Here is a 27,913-nt window from a genome sequence, read left to right on the forward strand (position 1 = left end):
CTCGGTATGAACTTGGTCCGACCAAATGTAGTCGATGTATACAAACACTAAGTGTTATTAAAAAAAAAAAAACAATTTATGGGACAAATATTCTTTCACACTCGTTCATTAGCTAAGGTAGTTAAATATCTTAATATTCACAAATCCGCTTGTAAAGATTGTATCCCTCCTTTTGTTCTTAGAGGTATTCTTTAAAGTTATTCCATCTGTCCTTCTCTACAGGGCCTCGGCCTTTCCGAGTGGATGGAAAACAGCAGGTCCCTAAAAAATGTAATTCTTTTTCCCCTCTAACTATCGTTCAAGTGCACCTACATACGTCCCTTCGTTACAGAGTCATGCAAACGCTGATCAATTTTCAGCTTAAGAAATATCTTTAAGAACGAAAGTTATGACCAGCAGTAGGACTTGCGTAGCAATAGGTTCACTTGTGATCTCATGGTTTATCTTACCGAACAGGGAAACAAATCTTTATATCTGACCCACTTAATTATTTCGCTAATGACAGTACTCTCAGCATTTTATATTTATTTGTAGATTATCAACATTGTCATTGGGATGTTAATTACCAACGGCAGCGTACCATAAATGCATTTAATTGTGATCTTGATAGCATTATCCAATGGGGTATCAAAAACCACGTAAATTTACCTTCGAAAACTCCATACTGTCTTCTGTCGAAAAAGCGCAACTCTTCCGCAATGCCCTTATCCATTGGTGGCACTAGCATCGAGGAGACTAAAAAGCGTCTAGACAGGTCTATGCGTCACAGAAAATCCTTGTGGGGTAAGCCTCTTTGATCTGGCTATAATTAACATAGCCTTTATCCCTCCTAAACTTGAGTACAACTTACATATTTGGGAAGGTGATCCAAAACTTGAGTCTATAGGATAAAATTCAATTGTATTTGTATTGTGTCATTATTTAATTGCTACTTTCATAACACAATACTCTAGTGAGATAACCAGTAGTTTTGATAACTGAGAAAGTACCTGGCTGTTTTAAATAACAAGAAAAGAGATGATTATTAAAAAATTCTTAAGAAGTAAGAGTGGAATTTACATATTTATGAACTATTAACTGATACTCGTTATATTTTTGTATAGTTTTAACGTTCTTTAATTTAGGAAAATAAATTCTGTCAGTTAAGAAAAATAATATTGTAAAATTTTAATTTTAAAAGTTTATTACTAATTTTTAAGAATAAAAATTAGGTACCTATGTATTTTTCAAAATGTGAATTTTAATATTTTGTGTAAGCCTGATATTTGCTGATAAACCGTGAAAAGTACCCTTTAGACCACATACAGAGTCATCTAGATTTGATTTTTTGGTGAACAGCGCCCCTTTGATGAAATAGCAAATTAAAAGCCATCTGTCAAAATATAACACCAATTGTAACCTAGCCTCAATTAGTTTGTAGCCTTTCTGTTCTGTCATTTTTCTCCGTGTCGTTGTCGTCGCATTTCTTCCTTTCATATATTTTATTTTACAACACAACTAATTTCTCCGATTAAATAAATAAATTTCACTTTATTTACACAGAATTTTCAAGAAAATCGTTTAATTTCTCCCCAAGAAAGTATTTGCAATGTGATTAATTTAATTAATTGTTAATAAGTACAAAGTAATTTGCCATTGATCAATACAAAATATAATATTTGGTTCCTGCTTGGTTCGAAAGAATTTTTTTTGCAACTTTTCTTTTATACATATTTGTGGAATTTTCATTTCACTTGCATTTTTCTTCCTCGTCGCTGTCGTTGTCGTCTGAATTCTGTTCGTTGGTTGATTTTACGTTTTTTGAGAGAGTTGTTATTGAGGTGCACTTGTCGTTGTCGCCGTCGTTGTTTCCGTCGCAGTCATTATTGTCGTCTGTCTATAAATGTCGAGTGGGTTTTTAATAAGTTAAAAGTGTATTAATGCTCCGATAATAGCAAAGCAAGGAAAAGCATATCAAGAGCAGCAACAAGAAGAATTAAAAGAGAAATGCCATTAAAATTTTTGAAAAAATCTCGCCACTACAATGTCACTTCGAAGAGCCTGTTTGTCATATCGGTTCATCATCTCCTAGGTAAGCTTTAATAGAATAGCGAAATTCTTACATAAATATCTTAATACATAATTAGATAACGTAGCTATCATCTAAATGGCTTATCAAATACCAAAAAGCTTAGCAAAATAAAAATTCCAGGGGCGGTAAGTGGTGCTTATCAGAGAATTTATACCTACTTAGATATTCCTCCTTTTCCTCCTTCATGTTCACCACCGCCCTCACTCGTACGCTGGTGGTGCCGTGCCATCAAGATGCGATACGCATTGTGTTCCTCTGTAGCTGTGGCAGTTGGCTATTCAGTATAGCTAGCAGCCTTTGCATGTTTACTCGTTTTCCGCCCCACCCCTAAATTGGCTTTAATAAAATAACACACATTGAGCCATTGAACAGCATTCCTTGCCAATGAGTCGTGAACCAAAACCAACTCCCTCCACAGTCCACATCCACACCATTCGTGTGTTCGTCGCAGTGTTCTCGTCGTCTTCGTAGTCGCCGTCGTCACCGCCAGCGTCACAGTTCTTGTCGGTCGTACACACAAGTAACTACAAGCACTATGGCGAACAGATCACTTGAGTTTCCGTCCATTCTGCCTTTTACAACATTACGATCTATCTCTCTGCGGCAAAATACTAGCACAAAGTATAGATAGACGTTGTGTGTTCGAACAATCTCTATACCCCCGATGTAATTTTGAGGATCTAGCGGCAGTGACGACGGCGGTGGTGGCGGTGGCGGTGTTTTGTTTTCGTTTATTTTTTCTCTGCTTCTAGTTCTAGGGCTACCTTTTTTACCTGTGCAACTTGTTTTCTTGTGTCTCTTATCTTTGTCGTCACTTGTGGCAGTTTAAGTCGATTCCGCGGAATGAGTGTGTGCGTGGTATTTTGTTGTTATTTTATCTTGTTCTATTTCACCTGCGTTCTCAACAGGGTTGGAAGTTCTTGATTACGAGCCTTATGATGGATAGGTGTTTTTGTTTTTAAATTGGTAAAATTTTAAGCTCCGAATCAAAGGAAGCATTTTTTGTAAATACATCAAATGCTTATAGTCGTTTTGATAATGAAAAAGCAATTAAAGTAGCATTGTCTATCAGTTATTTATTAGAAAGACCTATTTCGTGACTAATCCAATAGACAGTCTGAATAGGGGTATCAAATCCTGTCAACCAGATACTGGCAAGTTAAATACAATTTTTCATGCAAATCGAGCATAGAATCTCGATATTGCACATTCGTGCATTCCTGTGTGAGAGTACTATTGTCAGGGATGGACGGGACCTACAGTTTTAAGCCGAATCCGAACGGCTAATTTGAGAAAGCACTTTTCATGACAGGAATTAATCTTGGAGAATTTGTCAATTCCTCGCAAGAGGCAGTATACGTGAAAAAAAATTTAAAATGGAATAGGCAGGGATCAAACCCAAGACCTCTGGCATGATAGCCCAACTCACTAACCATTATGCCACGGGTACTACAGTTCATCAGTATAGTCTGTCCTATAAACGAACGAAATCTGGCACCTTGATTTTGCCAGTGCTCACAAATGCGTGCAGTTTACTCGGACCTCATTCCTCTTTCACTCAGTGCTTCATTCATCAAACATGGAACTGTTTCTAGATTTTCTAGAAATATTTACGAATAAAGTCAAAAGCGCAATAAAGATTCATTCCCACAAAAAAAGTCGAATGGGGTTAAATTGTAGCTAGCTTCGAAACTGCATTAACCAGAGGCCGTCTAAATTCAAGTTTCCAATTTTAGCTTACAAAATTCGATTAACATGGCTTTTTAACGCCCATCGTTGACCGATTTGTTCAGTCTTATTTTTGAATAATTTTTTAAATTCATACAAAACTATTGCTTTTCTTGGATGCATTTACATACTGGAAAAAAGAAGACCCTCTAAACAGCATCAACTATAGAAGAATCAGTAGTTGGGGGCTTTAGGCCAGAAAAGTTGATCAAACAATAGCAAATCGATATCTACCATATTTTCATCGATTTAAAGGCCACATATGACAGCATCTACAAGGACGAACTGTACAGAGCCATGTCGATTTTTGACATCCCTGCCAAAGTTCCAGATCCGGCAATTTTTTTTTTTTTTCAAATAAGTAGCTGATATGGAAATGCGCCTTCTTAGTAGAGTTGAATTTTTCGCCCAAAATCGTTGATCACTTCAAGGTTCTCTAATGGCCAAACTGTTATCCGAGTAATCCCAAATCTTTGAGCAGAATCCTCCTAATACTAGTGCTTGAAATGTTTAGATCGATAACGATTTATGTTCGTGAATTGAATCTGACACTCGGCTACACAAGCCACATTTTCGTCTGTGTTCGTCCTAATCCCATGATCGTTATCCACAAGCATACTAGCCTCACGAATTGTTTGTTTATACTTGGGTACAGCAGGAATAGTAGGAGTTTCGATTAGGAAAACACTTCTTTTAAAAACGGACTGTGCGATCTACACAAGACTTGCTTTGCAGGTATGATATTACACGTCAGTGTCCAAATAACCTATGTTTTAAAAAGAAACTTAACTCCATGTCCCATTTAATTCTGCAGTATGGCAAAGATCGTAATTTGAGAGATAATTCAGATATAAATCTATTTTCAGGGAACTTAAACAAAAATGTAGGATTTATGTACAGTGACTTGCATAAGTATAACCGCACCTGAAAAAATGCGTTTTATAGAAAACTCCTTAATATTTTTTTTGAGTTGAATTACTGAGCAAGCAAATTTAGAAGAAAGTAAAGTACCGTTATTTATTAGATTATTTTCAGTGATGAAACTTTAGTGATGAAAAAAAGTTTAGTCTTGATGGACCAGATGCTTTTAGCGGATATTAGCATACGATTTGAAGAAAGGAAAAAAGTTTGTATCCAACAGGAACTTTGGTGGCGGCAGCTGTATTGCTTGGTAAGGTTGCATTTGCCTTCACCTCTACTAGAATGATCAGTTCTCACTACCTTTCGGTCCTTGAGGAGAATTTGTTACCTTATTTAAGACAATTTTGTCGAGTTAAGCATGTCGTTTAGCAAGATAAAGCCTTAATTAATGTAAGTCGTTAAAGTTTGGATTGGTTCGGATGGTCACGTTCTCCAGATTGCAACCCCATCAAAAATCTTTGGAGAATTTTAACCCGCAAAATGTATGTCCATAATGCTAGTTTTGCTGGGCTGCGAGATGCAGTTGTGACAGAATGGAAATCTTTAGACGAATCCATATTAAAAAGTCTAGTGAATAGTATGCCGAAAAGATTTTTTAGATGGAAAATAGAGGCAAAAAATTGCATATTAGTTTTTTGTTAAAAATGAACTTTAAACAAAAAAAAATAAATGCGGTTATATTTTTGCAATACATCAAAATGTGTTTTAAATTTTTAAACACCAGAAGAGGAAATAACGGTACTTTATTTTTTACTCAATTTGCTTGATCAGTGATGCAACAAAAAAATAGTAAGGGGTCACTCCTATTGTAGGTTTTCTATAAAACGCATTTTTCTCAGGGCAAGGTACTGTACTTCTAATTAAACAGGTCCCAATTTGGGTGGGAGTAAGTTTATTATTTGAAAGTTAAGTGAGAATTATTTCGTAGGTCATACGATGAGTTATTCCTCCTCTCAATAACAATTCAATAAAATAAGGCTTAAAAATGTAATAACAACTTTTATGCGTTCATTTTTTTAAATAAGTTACCTAGTTCTTGAAATCAAATGATCGGAATGATAATAATCATATTTCAAATTCAAATTTAGGATTTTAATAGCCATTCTTGTTGTTTTGAAAAATATGATGGTAGAAAGTTTCCAGAATAGTAAACGTTTGTAGTCTTAAATTAATTACTATTCAATGCATTCACTTCATGATTGGCTGTGTACCGCATTGGCCGCCGCAAAAGTTATCATACAAAATAATCAACAGTGCATATGTGTACAATTCAAACTGTTGACGCAGAAATGTCATCATAGACTTGAAGACCAAAGCTAGATGAGGTGGCTCTTAACGTATGTGATGGCATTAAATATTCAAAACATGTGGATTCTTTGGAAAGCATTAGTGAAAAAATTCTATTCTCTCAAATATTCTTATGATTTTCGTGTTGTTGGAGTTTTGTAAAGAATTTAAAAAGTGATTGACTCTGTTCCATAGGAAAAGACATATGTACACTATCTATTTTCAGTATGCTTTTGTTTTCTGCTGGGAATCAAATAATGAATTCATAATTTTATTATCCTTATAAAAATAGCCCGAAGCTTCCCTATTCTAATTTTATATTTTACTTATTTGTTTATTTGCAGATACCTCAACAACAGTCGATTGCACACTAAGTTCAGAGAGTAAAGGTCAAGAGTGTCTTGATAATGTGTGCCAAAGGCTGTCCATTAGTCAGCCAGAACTCTTTGGACTGCGTTTCATAGTCAAAGGGAAGGAAGACGAACTGAAATGGATTGATTTAGATCGTCCCCTTAGCAGGCAGCTGGAAAAATATGCCGCCGGCCCGAAAATATTCCTTCGGGTTCTGCATTACGTCACAACTGGTGTAAAACATCTCAGCGATGAGGTATCACGCTACTATTATTTCCTGCAACTTAAAAACGATGTAGTTGAAGAACGTATTGCATGTGATGTGCGAACAGCCATCTTGCTGGCTCTCTATTGCCGACAGGCCGAGTACGATAGCTATCAGCGAGACAAACACACAAAAGACTACCTCCGAACTCGCTTGATACTCCCAAAGAGTCTGATGCACGATGGCTTCGATGAGAGTCTAATTGACGAAGTTCAACAGCTCAATCCAACCATACAGCATCTTAGTCAGAGTCAAGCCGAAGAAATGTATATAAAATGTTGTCAGCGCCTAGATGGCTATGGTGAAGAGAGATTCTCGGCAAAAGATTCGCTAGGCAACGATATTCAATTGGGCTTGACAATCAATGGTATTGTTGTTAATTCACAAATCGGAAGGCAGTATTATCCGTGGAAGGACTTTCTGATGGTAGTGAATGCTAAGCGATCGATTAATATCGAGCAGAAAAAGGACGAACTGATCTACACGGTGGCCTCGTTTACTCTTCCAGATGCTGATACTGCTAGATACATATGGAAGTTGTGTGTGACGCAGCATATATTCTTCAAAAACTACATAGATGAGGAGGCGGACAGTGAAAATGGTGGTATCCATCCGGAGTCAATACAGAATTTCGCACAGGACTTTGGAGATAGTCGGGAAGATTTGCTACTGGAGCAACAGCGGGCCATATACACACCAGAATTTCAAATGGTCGGACCTGGTGGAGTTCAGAACTCAATAATGTCATCAAATATTTCACTTGCAACAAGTAGTCAGCACCAGCAGGCACGCACGCCTAACCAAAGCTGGGCTAACATCCCCCAGGAATATGCATCGTCAACGAATTGTAGCTTTACAAATATGGTTGTGGATCCACTCGATAACCGGGTGCAGAGTACGTCGTGCTTGGACCTAAGTAATAATAATAACTTTTCGCATGAGCGAGAACGTCTCAAAGCGATGCTACCGACATACCGGCCAGCTCCGGACTATGAAACTGCTGTGCAACAGAAGTATCGTGCAAGCTCAAATGAAATTCACAACATTAATCATCAGACTATTGCCTCAGCAGCGGCGCTACGAGTCACCTCATCTGGCGCTATGCTGTCTCCAGACCCCAACTTCTATTCCGGCAGTCAACCCGATGTGCACAATATGTCTGCCACAGAGAACATCCTGCACCATCTGGCACCTCATAGATACCCAGATGTAACGCAGACAGCTCAAACAATGCAAAATCAAATCAACCCAAACAACGTGTACACTAATATCGACTTGGCGCAACGGCTTCAGATGATGCGAACAAAACCACCCCCACCATATCCGGCGAACCGTTTAAGTTCCACATCTACTCCAGACCTAGCAGTGGCCAGTCACCGAACACTACTAGGCTATCGTGCTTATGTCTCCGGCTCCAGCCCTGACCTGGTTTCCAATCGTAATCTACTTAGTAATCAATATCATCCAATAGTCTATCCATACATGAATCACATTGGTCATTCACAGCCTTATTTGGCCCATGGAACATTCGAGAATCTTAACATGATCGAAGAACAACCGTCCCTGGTTTTGCCGCTTCCACCACCGACGCAACAACCGCCACCACCTCCCCTTCAGCAGCAAATTCCGACACCACCGCAACAAATTTATCGACCCCCTAAGTTCCCAGATACCAATGGTGGAGGTCTTCAAAGGTCTGCAATGAATGGATCTATAGAACCAATTTACGAGAATGTCCCTCTGCCGCATTGCTACACCTCGGAAAATTCCACCGAGATGAGAAATCGAACTTCAAGTATTCAGTCGGCTCCCGGTGGCATTCATCAGGCCACTCCAATTGCTCAAATGCATTCGGAAATCGATGGCATTACGCTTAACATGCAACGTTTACACACCAACAGCAATGGCAACGGAGGTTTACCCCAAATGGAGACGACCAACGATACACTTATACAAATGAACCTGCACAAGCCACCAACGCCAACACTTCTAACGACGCCACCACGCCACGAAAAGCTCGCCTCACCCTCACCCATCGCTCCACCTCGTAAGGCGAATTTAATGAAGACAACGTCCGATGTACTGCCGCATCCATCGAAAAACTTCAATGACGATCATTACAACACTTCCCATTCGTCATCGTCGTATTTGAATTCCACACAAACGACATTGAACACAACTTTAGATTCAGTGAATACATCCACGGCAAGCAGTGCGACAAAGGAGAAGCGAAAAAAACGCTGGAATATTTTGGGTCGTAGTAAGAATTCTGCAGAAAAGGAACGCAAAAGTGCCACTCTTGGCCGAGATAAGAGTAAAAATCAAGTGAAAGTAGAACTCTCACAGGAAGAAATGAACCTGAGGCATCGATGGTCGACGGGCCTGCCTCGACTTCAACCGATATCGGCTACTTACAGTAAAGATAAGTTGGTAAGTTATATAATTTAATGCAAACCAATTTGTTAAACACAAAGGGTCAACATTTTATGTTTTTTTTCATTTGTGTTTTTAGTGTCAGATTTTGGATGCAAAACTGAATGACTCGCAGCTTTTTATGGAATTTGAACGAATACCAAAACGACGAGAAAGTGCGCGCTATGAATGTGCACTTTTGGAAGAGAATATGAGAAAAAACTCAGATCCGAATTTTTTGCCATACGATGATAATCGTGTACGAATAACTCCATCGATGGAAAATAGACATGGTTATGTGAATGCTTCGCATATTTCTGTAAGTTCTTCTAACTGATGAATGATGACAAAACCAAAGGTCTTTTAATGTTTTCTCGTTCTCTTTTTCATAGGCAACAGTTGGTACAAAACAAAGGTTCTATATTGTCGCTCAAAGTCCTCAAGTTGATTTAATGAAGAAAATGTTCTGGCAATGTGTTTGGGAAGCAGATGTTTATTTGATTGTTCAACTATCAGAGGAGCTCAATTATATTCCACCTGATACTAATCAAAGATTAGAATTTGGACAAGTAAGTTTAGTTTAGTGTAGTCTTTTTATTTTTTTAAGAATTAAAAAACGATGATTTTTTTAATTTATAGTTTCAAGTTTATCAAGAATTCTCTCAAACAACTGACAGATGTATTACAAGTAAATTACGATTATACCATGTACAATCGAGACGATACAGATCGGTGTGGCATTTAAATTATACAGATTGGGCTGAACAGAATTGTCCGCGTGAAGTGAATCATTTTTTGGATTTCTTGGAAGAATTGAATTCAGTTCGAATGGCATCAATAAATGAGGTGCCACCTGGTCACAATACAAATCCACCGGTATTAATACATTGTTTAGAGGGTGGTGGACGTTCGGGTGTTGCGCTTACAGCGGATCTTCTGTTATATACATTAGATCATAACGAGGTAAGTTGAGAGGACATATTTATGTTAAGAAAATTATGTTTTATTTCTTCTGTTGAGAATTTTTTTTAGTTTAAATTTCATTGCTCTTTCTCGAATTAAAATAAAATTTTCGGCATTTTTCCCAAAATTGTTCTCATCCTCTCAGAAAACAATTTGTTTGTCGATTTCTATAAAATCGGTATTTGCTTTTGGCATTAGTGATTATTGCTGCTTTTCAGCAAGTGTACAAGGTAAATGATAGCATTCGCCCCAACCACGACCTGGAAAACAGAGCAAAAATTAGACATGAAGAAAAAGAAATATGACTAGGCAAATCGTTAATAAACAGTAAGAACAACAATGGGCCCAAATGACTGCCTTGGGGAACTCCCGAGACATTTAAAACCATCTTTGATACTTCTGGACCGATTTTCACATATTGAATGCGATTGGTTAAATAACTCTCGATCCATTTCAATAATTTAGCATGAAAACCTAATGATTTAAGTTTTTGTAAGAGTATTGTGTGGTTGACTCTATCGAACGCTTTCGAAAAGTTAGTGTAGACAACATCTACTTGACTTCCATTTTCAACTGCATTCACACAGAAATTCGTTAACAACGTCAGATTTGTTGCAGTAGATTTCCCACTGACAAACCCATGTTGAAACGGCGATATAAAATCTTTAACGGCTTCATATATTCTCTTTTTAACTAAAGATTCAAAAACTTTTAGAATTAATTGAAGCTTAGCAATGGGCCTATAGTTTACTATAGATTGCTTGGACCCCGATTCAAAAATCGGAGTTATATACGAGCTTTTCCAATAGTCAAGAAAGACACCTTCGCTTAGAGATAAATTAAAAATATAAACAAGAGGCTTGGATAGATTTGATTTGCAATTTTTTAAAAACAATGCAGAAATATTATCTGGGGGCAAACTTATACTGCCATCAAGACTACCTAATTCCAAGAGAACTTCGTTCTCTGTTAGTTCTATGTGTCCCATATTTGTTATAGCGTTAATATTATCCATAACATTTTCAGAATTAAATGAACTGATCTTAAAATTTGATTGAAAAAATGATGCAAATAAATCACAAATTGTCTTTAAATCACAACTTTCAGTTTCATTATAGTTCATACAAGTAGGAATACCATAAGTTTTTCGTTTAGAATTTATATATTGCCAAAAACACCTCGAATTCGTTTTTATCTTTGATTCAAGTGACTGTCATTTTGATGACCTACACTTTATTGGTATAATTTGCTCATCAAGTCATCCTTAGTAGCCTCTCCCTTAGTTTACTTAGGCATGGTCGAATTTTTTGTACGAGGTTGACGATAAGGTATTACATACAGTTCGTGTAGAAGGTTGCTGTATCGCAGACATGAATGGGCACATTACAACAAGCTGTTGAACTTATCCTGCTTTCACACAGAAAAATCCTTTTCAGAACGTTTTTCATGTAAAATAAATGCAACGGCGAATTCATCATTTTCTAAAAATCCGTCGCGGAGCCGAAGTCGTCCATTTCGTGCATGTCTACTAATTCCCAACTAGATTCATCCGATCCTCGAATGTATACAGGTAGAAGAATTTGACCTCAGACTGCAATATCTTACTTACTTAAGGTGGTGCTACACTCCTGGATGAACTAGGGCCTCACACAACAAACTTCTCCATCTAGTTCGGTCCCCAGCTAGATGTCTCCAGTTTCGCGCTCCAAGTTGGGTAAGGTCACTTTCCACTTGTGCGCGCCACCTGATTCCCGGAATTCCTCTACTGCGCTGTCCTGTGAGTGTGGATTCGAAAATCTTCGTCACTCATATTGTCAGGGATTTGTTGACGCTTATCGGAATATTTACATAAAAGCAATGTGGGACCATATTACATTGATTTCTGTAATGTTATATTTGTATAAATAACTTTGAAATAAAAATGCAACATTTTTGCACTTTGTCCATCCTTCACTCAATAAAGTAAACTTCACAAAATTATTTTATCTAATTTCATTTTATATTCACTACCTTTGCTAACTTTGACAATCAAATGAAACATTAAACATATGTAATGAAGGACTGCGATAGATAACAAAGAATTTTTTTCAAATTTTGTGTCTTTATTGCATCTTGGATCATCTCCATAAATTTAACTTTCAGATTGAAAACATACAACACTTTATTTAGTTTTAAATAAATTAAATATACTTTTTATTGTGTTGGTGATTTGAACATATTAAATACTAAATTCGCCGCGTTTTTATAATAAGTCCACAGTAAATAAATGTTAAATGTTTTTTTTTTTTTTTTGCAATGTTACTTTTAGGATCTAGATATTCCAAGGGTCATTGGACAATTGCGACACCAACGTGATAGCATAATTCCTTCTTTAGCGCAATACAAATTCATCTACGCACTATTAATAACATATCTAAAGCGAACGAGATTAATTTAGATTCTAGACAAGCAGCTACTAACAATTTAAATTAAAAGAAACCGTAAGAACTTAATTAAGATCACTCATTGTCCGCCCAATTTAAACAATTTAATAAAGAAAAAGTATTCAAAATTAGTATTTGAAGAATAAAATACAAGCCTTTCATAAGATAAAATCAACAATTTAAAATTAATAATACGAATACGTAAAACAAAAAATGAAAATGAAAAACAAACGTGTGATCAAAATGCAACTAAGAGCAATTTAAAAAATTGGAAGATATTATGTGCCTTAATAATTTACTATGCAAAAGAATTTTACATTATTTAAAAAAGAAAAAAAAAAATGTTTTATTATAAATATTATATATACATACAATTTTTATATTAATATATCGATTTGTTAAGAAAAATCAATTGAACAACTCCGAGTCCGATCCGAAATTCATTAATTTAAAAAAAAATATTATTTTTGTTTATTTTTTGTTTCTGTTTGCAATTTACATTATTATAAATATTTACATAAACGACATACATATTATATTGAAGATTTTTGTTTGTTTTTGTAAGATACATTTAACGCATACAAATTATTAAAATTAAGTTGTTTCATTTTTCAGAAACAAAGTTTAAAATTTAAATAATTATTATACTGATGATTTATTGATTTAACTGTTTGTATTTAAATTTAGTGTTTTTTTGTATTAATTTTTCCCTCAAGTAGTATTTTATTTTCCATCCCTCATTGTTGTTTTGTATACTTTTTTTGAGAATGTTTATAACATTCAATGTATAACAGTTTATAAAACAATTAATTTGACTTAAGTTTAATAAATTTCACAATAAACATAGAAAGTGATGGTTACTTTTTTTAAAATGTGGGGTTGATGGTCGCATTCACAAAGCTAGTGGCTACGTAGTCAAGGGATTCTGATTGGCTAAATCTAACTACAAAAGTAGTTGAAATTTCCCCTCCGACGAATGTAAAAAATTTCGGCTTCAAAGTTAGTGCAAACTGGTTTTGACGTTTCACAATCAGCTGCTCGGTAAGGACAAAGAATTAAAAAATAAATCAATCTTTCGTTACTTAAATACAAATATAAATTAATCATATTATACCTTCTATTTGGTTTTGTTAAATTAAAAAAGAAAAAAAAAATATTTAAAGTTCTGAAAACACAAATGTTTCTTATGTAATATATTTGTATTTTTCATTAATAAGACAGTTCCAGATTGACTAGCTTTGTAGTGCAATTTTGCATTCACAAAGCTAGTTGAATTTTGACTACGTAGTCACTAGTTTTATGAATGCGGACAATGTCTTGAGTGATCATCTTATATTGTACATGATAACTGGTACGAATTCTGTCAAAGATTATTTAAAAAAAATTAAATCACAGTAAGTAGTTTGTATTAGTTGAAATGGGTTGAAGTCGTGTGTAGAGTGAAGTCGTGTGTAGAGTTCTGCTGTGGTTTAAAATTTTTAAAAGTAGTATCTTAATAAAATTGAATTTCTTTATTCCTTTTTGTGGTCCATTTGTATGTAAGTAAAAACGATAAGTGGTTAAAGAAATATGAACGTGTAAACAGTCAGAAATTACTTGGAAATCGTATGATCCGTGAAACGTTTGGAAGATCAAGTTTCTACGCGAAATTGTAAAAGTTTTGATTACTCAGCATTTTAAGTTTTTTACCTGCAACTTTTTTCTTGAGAAAAATAAAATTCCATAAGGCGCCAGTTTTAGCTATCATTGGTTTTCATCATTGAAAACAAACATTAGAATTTTCTTGGCAGGTCGTTTATAGCTATCATTGGTCGCATTCGAAAAGCTAGTGGCTACGTAGTCAAGGGGTTCTGATTGGCTAAATCTAGCTACAAAAGTAGTTGAAATTTCCCCTCCGACGTAGTGTAAAAATTTCGGCTAAAAAGTTAGTTGGCACTGATTTTGACGTTTCACAATCAGCTGTTGAAAAAATTTAAAAAAGATACAAACATTTCAAAATGAAACTTATTGTGCAGTATTTAGAAATAAATTACGAAATAGAGGCAGATGAAGAAATTTGCAATAAAATCTTAACAGGTAATGTCTCTGAACCCTTCATCGCTGTGTGCTCCCTCGGATTGCACTCCCTCGGATTGCACTCCCTCTACCTCCAAACAAGCAACCCTTCGCTCAAAATTAGTTGCACTGGAGGAGGAAAAGGTGGAAATCGCGCGAGGGGTGCTAAATGAATTGAAGGAAATGCGAGTTCTAAAACAGAAAAGGTTGGAATTCGAGATGCTTAAATACAAGGAAGAAAAAGAAAATAGAACAAGTAAGTTAATATAATTTCTTAAAATATATTCTCCTAATATCATTTTATTTTTTAGATAACTGAGAACTTTGCAGAGATTGGATGGAGAGTTATCGTGTGTATTTTTTGTTAATGAATTTTATAATTTTTGTTTTTAACTGTGATGAAATACTTTTTTTTTAAATGAATTGTTTTTTTTTTGTTTAGTATTAAGTGTGTTATTTTTATTTTTAAGAAAGCTTATAGTTAGGTTAAGATTAGTTTATAAGTTTAGTAATAAGATTTTTAGTCATGAAGACAAACTGAAGTTCCTTTTTTTGTAAACAAAACAAAGTACAAATAAAAAAATTAATTGAAAAAAGTACATATTTTATTTTTAAAAATTGTTCAACAAGAAGTTTCTTTTTCTAGCACAGCTGCTTCTTTCTTGGTTTTCCATGTTTTGACTTGAATTTAAATCATTTCCCAGATCGTCATCATTTTCAGATTCGATGTCAGAAAAATTTCCAGATTCATTAAATAAATGAATGTGGTTGTGCAAAATGCAACTAGCTGTTATAATTTTATTGGCCAGCATAGGACTTGAAACATCCAAATATTTCAATCGACGAAATCGGCCTTTGAGAAAACCAAAAGTTCGCTCTATGGTTATTCTGGCACTGCTAAGGCGTGTATTGAAATTGATTTGCCTTTCGAGAAGGTGTCCATTGTCACGGAAGGGAGTTATTAGGTTTTGACCTAGAGGGTAGGCAGCATCTCCTACAAGATGGTAGTCGGCAGGCAAGAATTGAGCCAATTTATCAGAGAGAGGGCTATTTCTAAAAACTCGAGCATCATGTAGTCGACCAGGAGCGCCTACATAAATATCGATGAAAACAGCTCGATGGTCACAAACTCCTTTTAAAGAAATTAATATGTAAATATATTTGTTAAAATTAATATAATATTAAGTGTACCTTGTAAAATAATCGAATGCGTATTTTTTCTGTTGTAGTAGTCTATAGGGTTCTTGACCGGCTGTTTTATTTGAATGTGACACCCATCTATCGCACCAACGATCCCGGGAATATAACCTCCTGATTTTTCTCGAAATACCTTCATTAGAATATTTATGTATGTGTTATTTCAAAATGATGAACTGAATTTGTCAAAAATTTTATGTACACATACCCGGGATATATCATTATATTGGCTTATTGATGGCCACTTAATGTATTGAGCCAAAAGGGAACACAACAAATCCAGAATCTCACAAAATGAATTGTGTGCTGAACTTGGTGCTAAATTGAAACGATCGCCAGATGACAAAAAACTCTCTTGTTTGCTTAAAGTCCAAATAGTATACAAAAGTTTTTTTTCCAACTGATGAACACACTTGAGATTTCCAATCTTTGTCATAAGATCCTTTAAAGAACTAATTAATAACATACTTATATAAACAAAAAAAAATTACCGAAAAACAACTTCGACTCATTCGAAAATGGCACCGGAATTCTTCTAAACTGTAATCTGGAATTACTACTTCATAATAGTTCGTATTCCTTACGCGATCTTCTTTAATGTTTTCTTGAAGTTGGTCAGATAAGGAACCCACTGCGAGGAGATCGTTTACGACAATCACAGCTCTAGCTATTTGGCAAATATATGAAGTGTCTTAAATTGACCACAATTAAACTATTTTACATACCTATGACTTCATCTTCTTCCGAATCGCTCATTTTATCTAATTTTTTGTATTTGTTTTTATTTAATTTAAAAATATTGTTGTTATTTGTTTAAAATTCTTAAAACTTTCTCAAATGTTTCCGATTTTGCGTTTGTTTACTTTTGCATCTGTCATTAATATGACAGCTCAGGATTGACTAGCTTTGTAGTGAAGTTTTGCATTCACAAATCTAGTTGAATTTCGACTACGTAGCCACTAGCTTTTCGAATGCGACCATTAAAAATGTCTGTCATTAAAAAATGTTCCTGATTGAAAGCTACCGACAAATTTTTGCTGACATGAATCTGTCATTGGAAATGTGTGAAATTGGAACATAAATCAGTTGGCTTCAATTTTGAACATAAAAGTATCAGCTGTTCAGGAAAATGAATTTCTGTCTGGAAAATACATTTTTGGAGAAAATAAATGTGCAACTAAACTTTCTTTTCTCAACAAAAATTTTTTGCGTGATTTCCGATTGATCGGTATATAATTTTTATTTCTAATCAAAGGGAAACACTGTCAAATGTTGATTCGAACATTTTTTCGGATCGAATTCAATGATAGCTATAACTAACGCCTTAGAAGACATGAAGTTGGGTACTTAAAAACTAGATTCATGAACTTAATTAAATATACATAATTAATTTTTTCATAAAGATCTTAAGTGATAAAATTGATTCTTATAATCATTTGTTTTTTAATATTTTTTTTCATAGAGAGAATTGATAGGATGAATTTCAATTTCAACTGATCTTTTAGATTTTTTCGGCAGAAAACCTTGATCTTTGTTGCTTTTTACTTTACTATTAAAGGTGCAGAGTCCTCGTAGCTTTCCTTATAAATATATGAACCATACTCCTCCACTGGAAACCATTTTATGGAATACAGGAATTGAACTTTTTTTGATTGATACAGTTTTTGATGAATTTTCCACGTCCTATTTTTTAGACAGTTCATTTAAAGTTCAAAAATGATTTAAAATGATTTTGCATGTCAATAATGACTGCTGCTTTGTTACTTGCATTTCGAATTATATCTTGCTACTACTCAGCTGTATATACATACATACATTTTCGAGTTGTGTTATCGATCTACAGAATTCTCTATAGCTATCCCAGAATGTCTATCTTCTAGAAACGTACGGCCTATTATTTTAAAGTATCCCTGAGGTATCAAAGCTTAATAGAAGAAAGTCATATTTAAATCTTTGTTTTGTCCAGCACATGAATTCTACCAATTTGTTTCGAATAAAATGGAATATCATCTTCCAAACGCTACAAAATGTCAATTGAACTCATTTAATAAGCCTCCAGTTTTATTTAAAACAACGCATTTTCGCTAAATTGTGATTACGAGTAACGAGACTCGTAAACAAAACCCAAACTCATTTTAACTTAACGAGTGACATTTGCTTTCGTTTGAGATCGGTTGTCATTTGTTGTATTTTAGCTTAGTCTTCGGTTTTGTTGATTGAAATTAAATACTGTGAGTAAATAAAAGTGTGAATAACAAAACACAATATCTGTTTATATTTCTGAGTCTCAAACTAATGCCAAACAATTGGATTGGCTTGTGTCTTTTATGTAAACTAATGCAAACATCGCCATCGTTAAAAACTATTTGCCGATATTTTATAAACACTTTGATTTTGACATTTGGTAATAGGTGTGAAGTGTGTTGCGTGATTCCACCCGTAGACTATTTATCGGATCGTTAGAAATTTAATGTTCTTGTGTTTGCCTTAAAAATAAAAAAACAAAATCGATAAATAAAAAAAACAAGATAACATATAAAAAAAATTAAGACAAACGAATACTAATGTTCAATTTGCAAGATAAAGAAGTTTGTTGGTTAAGACCAAGGACTATAGCGCCGCGCGCCACCGCCGCCTTAAGTAGGTAAGTCAGTATTATTTTTGTTTGATTTAAAAGTAATGATAGGTGAAAACAAATTTTGATTCATTCGATAAACGATCTTTATCTATCACGGGAATTCTATGTATGTCAAATATTTTGTTTGACTTTTGTTAAAGTAAATTTTAGATTTTGTAATTTATTTGGGCAACATTTTAATTTTCATAAGCATCAGCTTCAGTTTATAAAACAAATTTTCGGGAGAAGATAGTGGGGAAGACCATGCATCCGCTGGAAGGATGAATACAGCCAGGACGCCAAGGGCCTAGAAGAGCTAAACTAGATGGCTTCAACAACCGTAAAAAATGGAGAAGCAAAATAAGTAAATGCCACACTGGATTTCGGAATTTATTTTTTTTTTCGAAGATTTGTTTGGAGGAAAGCGTTTGTTTTAAATATTGAAAATAATTAGACAAAAGATTATAACATCCAACCTAAACCCTTTTTTTCAAAAAGTACGAAAGTGAGCAATGCAAAAACAAGTATGTTATAACTTTCTAGCTTTACTTTTATTTTGATATCCAATAAGACCTTTTCTACATGATGCACTGTGCTTCTGATTAAAAACAAAATCCTATGTATATTCTAGAGTAGAAGAATTAAATGTATTTATTTATATTCAATTATCGACAAATAACAATAAATTGGTAACAAATGGTTTTTAAAAACTTCGCACTTTTCACAGCGCCATCTATAGCTCACTTTTTCCATTTTCAGTCGTGCTGCGCCAGCGGAAAAATAAAACAACAATCATCGAAATGTCAAAGTGACAAGTTTTTCTTGACACTGACATTTGAAAGCGGATTATATTTTTGATTTTTCTTCGTGTCCAATATAAAATTTCGTGCATCTCTCACTCAGTGCTGTGTATTTTTTTTACGAAATTTTCAAATAAATTCAAAATTTTCCACTTGTTCAGTTGGTTTCGTTGCAGCATAAGAAATTCTCGAATAGATAGCCACGAAAAATCCAAAGACAAATTTTTATAAACATCCTTTAATGAAGGAATGCATATATTTGCTACCGGATTCAGCCGAAATGCCCTGCTGGTATTATGATAAGAAGGATCTCAAAGTGACACCATCGATTCAGGATGGGATTTCGTTTGAGACGGAACGACGTTATCGCAAGGAGGGCGCTCGTTTTATTATGAATTGCGGCACCCAAATGGGCCTGGGCCACAATACCATGGCCACGGGTGTTGTGTATTTTCATCGTTTCTACATGTTCCATACATTCAAGAATTTTCCGCGTTATGTGACGGCGTGCTGTTGTCTGCTGCTAGCTGGAAAAGTGGAAGAAACACCAAAGAAATGTCGAGATATCATCAGAACAGCAAGAAGTCTCCTCACAGACTCGCAATTCTTCTCGTTTGGCGATGATCCCAAAGAAGAGGTAATGACACTGGAGCGAATTCTCCTTCAAACCATCAAGTTCGACCTACAAGTGGAACACCCCTACAGCTTTCTGCTGAAATATGCCAAGTGCATTAAAGGCGACCAAGCTAAGTTGCAGAAAATGGTGCAAATGGCATGGAACTTTGTCAATGACTCACTCAGTACAGTTGTGTGCCTGCAATGGGAACCGGAGATAATAGCAGTGGCTCTCATCCACTTGGCCAGTAAACTCAGCAAGTTTACAGTGGTAGACTGGGTGGGGCGGCAGCCGAGTCATCTGCGATGGTGGGACATGTTTGTCTCCGATGTAACAATGGAGATTCTAGAGGATATCTGTCATCAGGTACTGGACCTCTATCAGCCCAGTCATGCCAATAACGACACTAACAGTCCCCCTCAGAAGCCGCCGAGTCGTGCCGAATCACCGACAAGCATACCGCAGACGTTGCCACCGGCAGTTCCTCGAGATCGTGATGCGTCGCCTGCTGCATTAACCAACGCGAAAAATGCAGCACCACCCCAACAGCAGCAACAACAGCCGACCTATAACAAACCCTTGGTCGAAGAAAAGATGGAAGTCAATACCATAGCGACTACCTCATCCATTAAGACACTGCAACCGCCGCCGGAGCCTATGCCCTACATGTACACAGACAACTACATGCAGATGTACACACATGGCTCGCACTATCCACCTCAAATACCTGGATCCTCACAAATGGTACCCCCTACAAGCGCACCGCCACCGTTGCCACCACCGCCAATGTACGGCGCACAATTCCCCATGTCCTCGCAGCCCATTCCCTCGCACTATGGAGGCGCTATCCCGCCACCCCTACCCTCACATCGATCCGGACCACCGCCGCAGCATATTGGCCCGCCCATTCACCAACATCAAGTACCGCCAAGTGGTGGCTACTACCAGCAACCGTATGGTCGTCAGCGGTACCAGCCACCTACGTAATATCATCATCTCGACTAGTGTGACTTTGACTAGGAATATAGTAGATAAATGTAATAAAATAAACAGTTAAAATGTTGAAATAAAATACAAAATACTATATTATCATTCACCAAAATGTTTGTATTTTTTATTTTCATATATGTACATATATTTTATTTCGAACAAATGACCGAGGATAGATTTGTTGTGATATGTTAATGTAAATTTTCAGGTTAAAAAGAAGATCTGCGGATTGGAAAACGGCCTATGTTGAAATAATTGAGGAGGCAAGAAAAATTAACACTAAACGGAACTAGAAATAGCATTAGCACATCTAAAAAAGAGCTTGAAGCAGAAAGTCCGAAGTATTTACAGATGGTTTAAAATAAAAAATTACCAAGTATATTAATTGTGCCAGGAAATACATGCATACATAAGTAAGTAAAAATATCTATATTTAAACTTATTCCCTGGTTTAGTAGGAGGACATTTATGGTTTAAAAGGGTTTATAATAGGAAATATGGTTCTAAATTATGTCAATGTATCAATCTAAATTTTGATTTAGATAATGCATTATAATTTTAATAAGTTAAAGTTTTCAAACATTGCTATCTTTTATCTTTATGAAAACAAAGTGAACAATTTTTGAAAATGACAAGACTAAAACAATTTGTTTTGAATTTTTCTCTTTGAAAACAAAAAGGATTCTCTTGGAAAACAAAATGAATTTTATGGAGATGTCAGCCATAAAGTACTTTTTTTCAAAATGTTCTCTATTTTTTGATATTTTTACAAAGTCTAGAACTACCAGCTTTAAATTTTTCAAAAAATCTATTATTTTCAATAGACAAGATGGTTTCCTTGTAAGACTGAATATCTTTTTTCCTCTTAACGAAATTGGTGTAAGCTCAATTGATTCTAGAAAGGTCTTTTTTCCAAAGTTACCAAATTTAGTTATAATCTTTAGGCTTTCTATTTGGTCGCTACATCTGCCTTAGAAAGCTGCTTCTACAATTTTCGTTTAAAATCTTAAACTGAAAACTATCATTCAAGAAAGTGATAGTCATTTTGACGTTTTATTTGGAGAAAAATCTAAAGAGCTTCAACAAGTTGACAATCAAACAGATTCCAACCCAGTTTTCTCCTGCCCTTTTGATTATCTCATAAACAATCTTGAAATATATACAGTGTCCGACAAAAGTCTACGTACGACCACTAGTTCCCCATCATGGGGAGTTGGTAACCAATGTAAGCAAATGTAATGATACAGTTTTGTTTAAAATGTTTTTTTAATACCATTACACAAAAAAAAAACAAGTGAATTCATTAGAAACTCAAAATTTTATTTACAAAAAATACAAAAAAATAATTAACAAAATTCAACGTAAAATATGTAAACTAACATAAAAATAGTCTTCAAGTCTTAAATTTTTAAGAAAATCAATATATTGTTGGGCCACCACGGGTATCTATAACTGTCAGTAGGCGTCTGGGCATCGAAGAAACTAAATTTTCGAGCTCAGTTCATGTAATATTTTGCCATTCTTACTGGAGCTTCTCCTTAAGCATTGGAGCATTGCTAATATTATGTTTTCACATTTTTCGCTGTAGAATCTACCACACGTGCTCAATAACATTCAAGTCCGGGCTTTGAGGCGTTATGTACAGTTGTCGAGGAGCATGGTATAGAAGCCAATCTTTCACAATCTGAGCCGTGTGCTTGGGATCGTTATCTTGTTGAAAGTCTTGTGCCCAAGACTTAAAGGATCAACAGATGGTTTCAAATTTTGTTCTAAAATACATTTGTACGGAAAGCGATCCATGTTACAATCAATAAACACTAATTTTCCTACTCCAAACGCAGCGACAGCATCCCAAACGATGACGTTGCCTCCACCATGCTTAACAGTAGAGACTAAGTTCATCGGATCCATGACTGTGTTTTGCTTGGGCCACACTTTTTCTCTCCCCTCATTTCCAAATATGTTTTAATTCGATTCATCAGTGAACAAAACTCTTTTTCAGAAGTCCATGTCTTTTTCAATAGGCTTTTGGGCGAATTCCAATAGAAGTTTTCGATATTTATCGTCTATAAAGGGTTTTTTTCTAGGAGTTCTGCTGTGTTAGCCGTTTTTCTTCAAGATTCTTTGAATAGTGCGTGGTTGCACAGTAGTTTCCAATCTTGTTGCTTCTTTTTCTTGAAGATGAAGCTTATTTCTCTTCGATTGATCTTTTTCGGGCGTCCACTACGCGGCACGTTTTCAACTGCACTAGTATTATTAAAGTTACTAAAAATGGTCCGACCTATAGACTTTCTTAAATTTAATAGCTTTGCTACATCACCAAAAGATTTTCCTTCGTTTCTATGTTTTATAAACAAATTTCGGACATTGATTGAAATTTGTTTGCGAGAAGCCATTATTGGAATTAAAAATTAGTTGAAACTGTTTAAACTTCGACTGTATACTACTTTGTACAATGCTTTGGTAATATAAGAAACCAAAAAAATAAATAAATAACGGTACTTCTCGTTTAGTAGTCAACAACAAAAACATTGCTGTCGGTCGTATGTACATTTTTGTCAGTGTTTTTTAACTGTTTTTTTAGTTCAAATATTTTAAAGTAAAAAAATCCATTTTTTTTTTGAGTAAGAATAAAAAAATTACTAAAAATAGATTTAAATCATAATTTTTGTATTTAAAGCTTTTGTTTTTATAAAATGGCAAAAAAGTGGTCGTATGTAGACTTTTGTCGGCTACTGTAGTTGCACAGTATTTTTACTTTGAGCTGAACGTTTTTGAAGATGTTTTTTAGAATGCATGATCATCCATTAATTAAATTTTAAATTAAACCTCAATTGATGTTTAAAACTACTTGGAAGTAAATGTCAGTTATATAATTTTTCAAATTAAACATTCTCTACAATCAACGTATTTTTTTTTGATGACCTATTAGCGAAATTGGCTACAAAAGGAACATATCAACTCTGTGGCCCTACTATGTAACTCGATTCTACAATGAAAATGCTCGAATTCGAAAAATTGGTACTATGTATCTATTACTACTTTCGAAACAACTAGAATCGAATAGTTCTAGGAATGCCAACTGCAATATTCTTATGAACTTTCGAATAAGCAAGAAACTACGTAAGACGTAACTCGAAAGAAGAATTCAAAAAAAGACAAAATCAAAAATAATCACTCTACATCAAATGTGTTTGCGAGCTAAGTTTTTTTGTCAAAGTGTTAGTAAAATGTTGCGAATATGAGTTCCATCTACCACCACAATTACTCCGTAAAAACTTTGGCAAGTATTTTTGACATGGTTTGTTGTGCAAGTCCAGCGTTTTTGTCACCACCGATTTGGTTTTGGTAACCTCCTATTGCCAAAACCTTCAATGCTGCTGATAACTTAATGACAATAGGAACATCATTTTGTCTTCATGTTGGATAATATGGTGTTAAGTTAGAAAGACGATAGTTCTTAACAAAACTAAAGTATATATTTGTCATTAAGAATGCGTTCAAATATTCTACCGTATGTTATAATTATATCTTATTCTTCTGCGTTCAACTTGCTCGTACCGTTCTTCAATTCCTTGTAAATTAAACCATATTCAAACGGTGTCCATTTTTGTAATAATTATTCTTCTCCAAAAATTGTATGTTTAATTTTTGTTTTTCAAACTGTCAAACAACTCGATAATCGTTCGAAAGTACAACATTTTTTGAAAACATGTTGGTATAACCGGCATCCGATTGATTTTACTTTCATTCGTAGTACGAATCAAAAGTGGAATCTAGTTACATAGAAAGGAACCTGTTACCCTGAGAACCTCAACAAATATCTAATTATCATATTCTTTCTTCTAAATACGTTTCTTGTTCTTAAATTCTTCTACGATCCAAATTTCATTATTTTAATTTACTTTGAATTGTAAGCAATAAAAAAAAGACTCAGTTGATTCTAGGAAAAGTTTTATTTTATTTTAATTAAATTTACCATATTTTACTACTAGGTAGACAGTTTAACATTTGATTTGATTTGCTTTGCTTTTGTTTGTTTATTTTGTTTTTTTGGTTACAATAGAAATGTATCCAGATTTATAATACTGCGGAATAGAAATATAATCTGCAAGTGGTTTTGCATTATTTCTTTGCTGTGCTTGTCTTATAATATAAATTAATTTTCCTGCAATTAAAAAACAGAATTAATTATTGTATTTTGATTGTTTTTTAATAAAATTTCAAATCGTACCCAAAACATTACTCTCCATAAATCGCTTATCTAATTGTTTAAGTAATTCAAGATTATTTGTTCTTGTCCATTGGTGTAGAATATCAGCCACTCGAACTTCTTGAACTTCTGGTTCTCTATCCAAACTTTGTTTATCCTGAATTGTTTACAATAATAAAGTGTTAATAAAAATAATAATAATTGTATTTTATAACTTACCGGTTGGAATTCTACGTTAACTTTGTTATTGCATGCAACTTCTATTAGCTTCATTAACTTTGGAAAATTACAATTCTTTTTGGATTGATGGAGAATAAATTGCTTGAGATTTTTAAATTCAGGTGGACTTGCTTGGAAATATGATATTATGAGCTCCTTGTTGAAAGGAATATGAAGTTTTTCCTAAAACAAAAATAAGTTAGTTATTCTTTTATAAAATGCAAACATTCAAGACCATTTCTTCAGTGTTAGGTTTAAACTGTAATTGACAAGATTTTGATGTTTTAAATCCAAGAAAGTTAAACTTACCAGTGCCTGCACTATTGTTCCTTCGTCAGCATTTAAAGTTGGAAATGTTGAAACAACTTGATCGGAAGATCTCTTAGCAAGCTACAAAAATATAAAATAAAACAAGACCCAACTTAATAACCCGAAAGCTATAACAAAAGAAAAAAAATCTACTCACTTTATTTCCATCAAAATTATCACACGATGATCCTCTTTGGTAACTCTTGTGCGTTAGCTTTTTGGTCTCGACAATTGCTGCTCCCTTATGCAAACCACTACCACTGCTATTACCACTATAACAAGCTTCATCAGCCTTATAAGCCGCCTTTTCTCGCGCCGTTGGCAATAAGTCATTCAAGTCGAAACTCAACGATGAGGGCGGGGGTTTGGTGGAACACAAAACGCTACTACTTGAACTCATTCCTAAGCCAGTATTGCTACTACTACTGCGGCTGCTGCCGCTGCTATTGCAATGTCCAAACGCAGACATCATGTGGAGACTTCGCTTGTTCTTGCACTTTGGACAATCAGACCATTCGATTGGCTTTCCAATTGTATTAGCAAGGAATTCCTTCTCCAGACAATCTAAACACGTTTCATCAGAGAGATCACGTCGAGTGTATGCATTGGCGCTGTGCAGCGGGGGGAATCCAGCTACGCCAGCGCGTTCATCTAAACTACCAGCTGAACATAGAGATGCCGTAGTTCCACCGTTCTTGTTCATTTTTGAATAGAGAAACTGCGTTTTGCGGTTCTTTGTCATGGAAATGCTTCGCTCTGTTATGCGCTTCGGCTTGGCGCCAGTAACCTTTGATCTAGAGTCATCTGTGGTACACGAGACAGTCACTGGAGATATACGATCGTCGCCATCCACCGAACTCGATTTAATTTGTGTCAAATTGAGTGAGAGTTTTGCAAAGTCCTTGTTTGTTGGACATCGGTGGCAGAGTGCTGAATCGCCTCCCTCAATTGGCGAACTAAATAGTTGCCTCTCGGGCAAGTTCGGTCCTCCTACACTCGCCGAACTGGTCAAGAAAATAGATGGAGGATATTGCAATGAGCGCAACTCTATTGAGGGATCTACTTCCGATGAGGGATCCGGATCAAAGTCCATTTCGAGGAAGTCCGTCTCGTCTTCGGCATTGTTATTCCTTGCTGGTTCCAGGGCAATATCGAATTCAGCTCCTCCGCGATAGGCGTAGATGCAATCATCCGAATTAAGTGAGACCTCCTCGTCGGAGAGTGTGTTCTGCAGGACGATCAGTTCGTCGACGTAATAGTTGTCGCTGTTGTACGACAGGTTGTCGGTGGAATTGTTAACCGAGGTTCGGTTAGAGTTTGGCGGCGAGTGTGCAGCCAAAGCAGTGCTGGGCAATTCATCTTCGTCGCCACCGTTGAACCGGGTGTCATTTGTTGCTTCCGTCGTCTGGGATGGGTGTAAGTTTACAACACCAATACCACCGGCTTCATCTGCAGTAAAGCTTTCAGCCACTGGCAGCTCGATAGCTGGGATTTGTTGCTGCTGCTGTTGACTACGATGGCATTGGCATTTGTCCAATTTCAACTTACCAGCTTCTGCAGCTCCGCAGAAGTTCTCTTTGTCTTCGAAAAGATTGTTATTGTTGCACTTGCCCTTATCCACCCATGGTCTCGGCGGATGATGGGCAAATTCAATATTTTTGTCAGTCGTCTGCGTCTCCATAGGGAACACGGTGCGACGTTGGACACTGACACACAAGCGAGAACTTATCTCTTATTTACCTACTTATTTTTTAGTTTTTCCTCTTGTCTACCTGGGGTGTTGTAGGCAAGTTACAAATTTATTTACGAAAAACACAACATGCGGGTCATGGGTACGATGATTTTAAGGATTTTTCCTTATTTTCGGAATGGAAAAAGTGACTAATACAACAAATTCCTTCAAGGAAAATACACTTTTCTTGAGGAGAATCTTTTTGTAGTTCTTGCGGAAGATGATAGTGATAGATGAAGAAAATTCAATTTTCCTTTCTTTTTTTTTGCTCTTTTTTCGTATTTTCCTTTTTTCGTTCGTTTCGCAGCTGACAGTTTTAGGTTTATTTTTTCGGTTTTCCTTTTTGTGTGTTTATTCTGGCATTCAGTCACAATGGTGGAAATAAATACTATTGTGAATGTAAATAATTACTGTGTTTTCTCCACGGAATCGTTCGGTATTATATTTTTAGTACAAATCAAAATATGTTTATATTTTAGACCATTAATTTATTAACAACTCTTAACCATTACTGACTTGACAGTCCAACCATCACGCCACGGATACTACACGTTAATAACAGATATCATTGAAAATTTTTCATTGCACAAAAATATCCTGACTGGAATTTAGCATTTCTTATTCCATAGACGTTTGCTCTTATTCCATAGACTAAGTTCAAATTGTTATGAAAAAAACAAAATTCCTACTATGTGACGTTTAATAATTTAAATGAGGTGGTTTAGCGAAGGAATAAGATACAAA

At 35.2% G+C, this 27,913-nt stretch overlaps 4 protein-coding genes and 1 long non-coding RNA gene across 6 annotated transcripts; 3 read left to right on the forward strand and 2 right to left on the reverse strand.

The window, feature by feature from the left end:
* The first annotated feature begins 1,438 nt into the window (after nucleotides 1–1,438).
* LOC129954256 (tyrosine-protein phosphatase non-receptor type 14) lies at nucleotides 1,439–12,735 on the forward strand. The gene is made up of 6 exons (XM_056068045.1): nucleotides 1,439–2,071; nucleotides 6,352–9,053; nucleotides 9,136–9,354; nucleotides 9,428–9,604; nucleotides 9,675–9,998; nucleotides 12,307–12,735. The coding sequence occupies exons 1-6, from the start codon at nucleotides 1,987–1,989 to the stop codon at nucleotides 12,433–12,435; spliced, it is 3,636 nt and encodes a 1,211-aa protein (XP_055924020.1). The 5' UTR covers nucleotides 1,439–1,986; the 3' UTR covers nucleotides 12,436–12,735.
* A 1,775-nt stretch (nucleotides 12,736–14,510) lies between these two features.
* Nucleotides 14,511–15,075, forward strand: LOC129939343 (uncharacterized). Its single transcript, XR_008780536.1, has 2 exons — nucleotides 14,511–14,732; nucleotides 14,788–15,075. It is a non-coding gene; the product is annotated as an uncharacterized LOC129939343 (long non-coding RNA).
* LOC129939342 (putative nuclease HARBI1) lies at nucleotides 15,060–16,652 on the reverse strand. Of its 2 annotated transcripts, none has more exons than XM_056047319.1 (5): nucleotides 16,399–16,652; nucleotides 16,165–16,336; nucleotides 15,882–16,115; nucleotides 15,668–15,806; nucleotides 15,060–15,608 (listed from the first exon to the last, which is right to left on the reverse strand). In XM_056047319.1, exons 2-5 carry the CDS (start codon nucleotides 16,183–16,185, stop codon nucleotides 15,088–15,090), a joined length of 915 nt encoding a protein of 304 aa, XP_055903294.1. In that variant the 5' UTR covers nucleotides 16,186–16,336; nucleotides 16,399–16,652; the 3' UTR covers nucleotides 15,060–15,087. The 2 variants fall into 2 exon arrangements, with proteins under 2 accessions (XP_055903294.1, XP_055903293.1); XM_056047318.1 differs by having other exon boundaries at nucleotides 16,165–16,340.
* Nucleotides 16,653–19,132: 2,480 nt separating this feature from the next.
* Nucleotides 19,133–20,808, forward strand: LOC129941578 (cyclin-K). The gene has a single exon (XM_056050251.1). It carries the CDS (start codon nucleotides 19,332–19,334, stop codon nucleotides 20,691–20,693), a length of 1,362 nt encoding a protein of 453 aa, XP_055906226.1. The 5' UTR covers nucleotides 19,133–19,331; the 3' UTR covers nucleotides 20,694–20,808.
* Nucleotides 20,809–24,649: 3,841 nt separating this feature from the next.
* On the reverse strand, nucleotides 24,650–27,493 carry LOC129941890 (uncharacterized). Its single transcript, XM_056050657.1, has 5 exons — nucleotides 25,595–27,493; nucleotides 25,438–25,518; nucleotides 25,129–25,311; nucleotides 24,931–25,066; nucleotides 24,650–24,864 (listed from the first exon to the last, which is right to left on the reverse strand). The coding sequence occupies exons 1-5, from the start codon at nucleotides 27,116–27,118 to the stop codon at nucleotides 24,737–24,739; spliced, it is 2,052 nt and encodes a 683-aa protein (XP_055906632.1). The 5' UTR covers nucleotides 27,119–27,493; the 3' UTR covers nucleotides 24,650–24,736.
* Between the last annotated feature and the right edge of the window lie 420 nt (nucleotides 27,494–27,913).

This window comes from Eupeodes corollae, chromosome 1, assembly GCF_945859685.1.
Source record: "Eupeodes corollae chromosome 1, idEupCoro1.1, whole genome shotgun sequence".
In the NCBI taxonomy this organism is placed as follows: domain Eukaryota; kingdom Metazoa; phylum Arthropoda; class Insecta; order Diptera; family Syrphidae; genus Eupeodes; species Eupeodes corollae.

Excerpts from the sequence above, each read along its gene's own strand:
- LOC129939342 (XM_056047318.1), bottom strand. The coding sequence starts at position 16,429 with ATGAGCGATTCGGAAGAAGATGAAGTCATAG. Across the intron at positions 16,341-16,398 it reads GGAAGAAGATGAAGTCATAG|CTAGAGCTGTGATTGTCGTA; the intron begins GTATGTAAAATA and ends TTTGCCAAATAG. Across the intron at positions 15,609-15,667 it reads GCATTCGATTATTTTACAAG|GAGTTTGTGACCATCGAGCT; the intron begins GTACACTTAATA and ends TTTCTTTAAAAG.
- LOC129954256 (XM_056068045.1), top strand. The coding sequence starts at position 1,987 with ATGCCATTAAAATTTTTGAAAAAATCTCGCCACTACAATGTCACTTCG. Across the intron at positions 9,605-9,674 it reads AAAGATTAGAATTTGGACAA|TTTCAAGTTTATCAAGAATT; the intron begins GTAAGTTTAGTT and ends TTTAATTTATAG. Across the intron at positions 9,999-12,306 it reads ATACATTAGATCATAACGAG|GATCTAGATATTCCAAGGGT; the intron begins GTAAGTTGAGAG and ends TGTTACTTTTAG.
- LOC129941578 (XM_056050251.1), top strand. The coding sequence starts at position 19,332 with ATGAAGGAATGCATATATTTGCTACCGGATTCAGCCGAAATGCCCTGC.
- LOC129941890 (XM_056050657.1), bottom strand. The coding sequence starts at position 27,118 with ATGGAGACGCAGACGACTGACAAAAATATTGAATTTGCCCATCATCCG. Across the intron at positions 25,312-25,437 it reads GAACAATAGTGCAGGCACTG|GAAAAACTTCATATTCCTTT; the intron begins GTAAGTTTAACT and ends TTTTTGTTTTAG. Across the intron at positions 25,067-25,128 it reads TTAACGTAGAATTCCAACCG|GATAAACAAAGTTTGGATAG; the intron begins GTAAGTTATAAA and ends TAAACAATTCAG.